Source organism: Tasmannia lanceolata, unplaced genomic scaffold, assembly GCF_043159265.1.
Source record: "Tasmannia lanceolata isolate RefF3 unplaced genomic scaffold, GAP_Taslan_0.1 ptg000008l, whole genome shotgun sequence".
In the NCBI taxonomy this organism is placed as follows: domain Eukaryota; kingdom Viridiplantae; phylum Streptophyta; class Magnoliopsida; order Canellales; family Winteraceae; genus Tasmannia; species Tasmannia lanceolata.
In genome coordinates this window covers 4,695,862-4,698,867 of record NW_027518685.1, presented here as the reverse complement: position 1 = coordinate 4,698,867, position 3,006 = coordinate 4,695,862, and the positions used below count along the sequence as shown (strand labels likewise).

The 3,006-nt window shown below is 42.4% G+C and overlaps 1 protein-coding gene across 1 annotated transcript; it reads left to right on the top strand.

The window, feature by feature from the left end:
• Positions 1 to 249: 249 nt before the first annotated feature.
• Positions 250 to 2,756, top strand: LOC143882592 (cytochrome P450 93A3-like). Its single transcript, XM_077386059.1, has 2 exons — positions 250 to 687; positions 1,436 to 2,756. The coding sequence occupies exons 1-2, from the start codon at positions 265 to 267 to the stop codon at positions 2,576 to 2,578; spliced, it is 1,566 nt and encodes a 521-aa protein (XP_077242174.1). The 5' UTR covers positions 250 to 264; the 3' UTR covers positions 2,579 to 2,756.
• The last annotated feature ends 250 nt before the right edge of the window (positions 2,757 to 3,006 follow it).

Genomic DNA, 3,006 nt, shown 5'->3' with positions numbered 1-3,006 from the left:
GTCAAACAAAGGAAAAAGATAATAACGTTAATCCTAAATTGTATTGGTTTGTGGGTTCAACTCTCTCGTACTGCCAAATTCAGTATTCCTTGCAAAATGAGGCGCCCTTTTTTAGTATAAATTTAATACCACCTGCTCCCATCTACTCCCGCGGACTCACAAGACTAATATAATCTCAGGGCCGGACATTGTTTAATCCAAACCAAACCTTTCAATCTCCTTTAAATACCCCATCAGATCTAAGCTTTCCAACACAGATTAGACATGGCTCTTCCAACCCTCTTCCTTCATTCAAATCCTTCACAGAATGCAATCCTTGCCTTCTCCTTTTTGGTTGTTGTGATTACTTGGGTGGCATGCATGATCAAGAAATCCGGCATGGCCACGTTGCCATTGCCACCAGGACCACTAGGATTACCGATAGTCGGTAACCTTCCGTTTCTCGAACCAGACCTCCATCGATATTTTGCCAAACTGGCTAAAACCTATGGCCCCATCATGAAGCTCCGTCTTGGAACTAAGCTCTGCATCGTTTTGAATTCACCATCCGTGGTGAAGGAAGTCCTCAAAGACCAAGACACCACCTTCGCCAATCATGACGCAGTGGCTGGAGTAGAAATCATCACATATGGCGGGAATGACATCGTGTGGAGTCCCTACGGAGCACAGTGGCGCATGCTCCGCAAGGTCTTGTGAAACAACCAATTACTCCAAAAGCTTAATGACCTGTTCGCTTTAGATTGTTGCAACTTATTGTGGGCTCCAATAGATTGTTGGACTCTTAAGTTGGAGTCCAATAATCGGTGGCCTACAATTGGTTGTTACGATCTTAAACGAACAAGGCCTAAGCGGTGAAAGTTGGTCGTATTAATCATTTATAATTCAACACTCTCCCTCATGTGTGGCGGCCCCTCCTTTTTTGAGTTGGCCATACACGTGGCACATGTGGCCGCCTCTTTTACATTGGTTGTACATGCGGCATAACTGGCCCCGTCTTTTGGGTTGGCCGTTCACATGGATTTTTAATATCAAGGACTTGTAGGGTTATTAACTGATTTAAAGCAATTGCTCTATACCATGTGAAACAATCAAATGCTCCAAAAACGTAAAGTGCTAAGATGGTGTTATTTAATCATGTATATATTGTGAAACAACCAATTACTCTAAAAACTTAAGCTGTTAGAGTTAGTGTTATTTAATCACCTTTATACTTTAATACTCCCCATCGCTTGTGACCGCTCTTTTTTTGGGTTGGCCATATATGTATTTTTTTAAAATAAGGAGTTGTTGGGTTTTGAAACCAGGCCTTACGTGTCGTGAGGCAATAGCTCTAATACCATCACGACAATAGCTCTGATACCATTTGAAGCAACCAATTACTCCCAAAGCTTAAGCTGTTAGATTTCGTATTATTTAATAATTTATACTTCAACAGGTTTGCGTCCATGATTTCCTCAACAACACAAACCTCGCGGCTGGCCAGGCTTTCCGACGAACGGAGGTTTGCCGAACGATCAACAGACTGTATGCCAAATCGGGAACCCCGATCAATGTGGGTGCGTACATAACTCAAACGATCTTCAGCACCATGACCAGCACACTATGGGGTGGAACCCTCAATGGAGAAGAAGGGACTACTACAGCAGCAAAGTTCCAAAAGGTGCTCGAAGATATCGTGGATCTATTGGGAAAACCCAACATCTCCGATCTCTTTCCCATTATAGCCCCCTTGGATGTTCAAGGTAAGCGGCGTAAAATGAAGAAGCTCATGTCGTTTTTCGATCAGATCTTTACCACCATCTTAGATCAACGGATAGAGATAAATAAAGCAGCTGAAGGAGGCGCTAAAGAAACCAAGGATTTCTTGGATATCCTTCTACAACTACACAACGGTTCTGATCCCAAAATCCAATTGACCATGTCCCACGTCAAGGCCCTGTTGCTTGATTTAGCCGTGGGAGGGACTGAGACTACATCCACCACAACGGAGTGGGCCATGTCAGAGATGTTAATGAAGCCTGAGACTATTAAAAAAGCACAAGAAGAACTAGACTCAGTTGTGGGAAAGGATAACATTTTACTAGAATCTCATCTTCCCCAATTACCTTATATAGAAGGGGTGGCTAGGGAAGCTCTTCGTCTTCACCCGGGCTTAGCACTTTTGATCCCCCACGTGCCAAGCGTGCCAGCGACGGTTGCTGGATACCACATCCCAAAGGGAGCAAGGGTCTTCATTAATGTGTGGGCCATACAGAGGGACCCGTCATTTTGGGAGAACCCTAATGAGTTCATGCCGGAGAGATGGTTTAGTACAAGCAATGGGAAATTGGATATCAAGGGTAGCGATTTTCGTTTCTTTCCATTTGGGTCTGGGAGGAGGAGCTGTGCAGGGCTTAACTTGGCAGAGAGGATGTTAACCATTATCTTGGCTTCGTTCTTTCATTCCTTTGAATGGAGTTTACCAGAAGGGACTAAGCTTGATCTTGAAGAGAAATTTGGCCTTGTTATAAAGAGAAGGAATCCACTTGTGGCTATCCCTACACCTCGATTATCGAAGCCAGAGCTCTATGCTGCTTAAATTTAGAATGATCGAATAAGCCTAGGTGATGGTGGTATAATATGGCATGAAGTATCTATCTAAGTATCTTTATTTTCTCTTTCCATGTACTGTGTGTTGGTTTGCCACACTGAAGTTGTTGTCTTCAGGTTTTACTACTGTATTGGTACTGTTTAATGCTTAAATTATGTTTAGCGAACCACAGATCCATCAGAGGAATTTGAATTTATTAGGTATAATTAATAGAAGATGATAAATTAGCACCCCGTGTAGGATGATTCACACCATTTTTGACGTAGTTAAAAGGGTGTGAATCATCCAATAGCGGGTGCGAATTTATCATCACCCTATTTAATGACTTTAAATTAGTTTACAATATCTAAGGTTTTCGATTGTCATGGGGACATTTACAAGTACTATATTTTAATGCATTTCCTTGGGAATTTGAC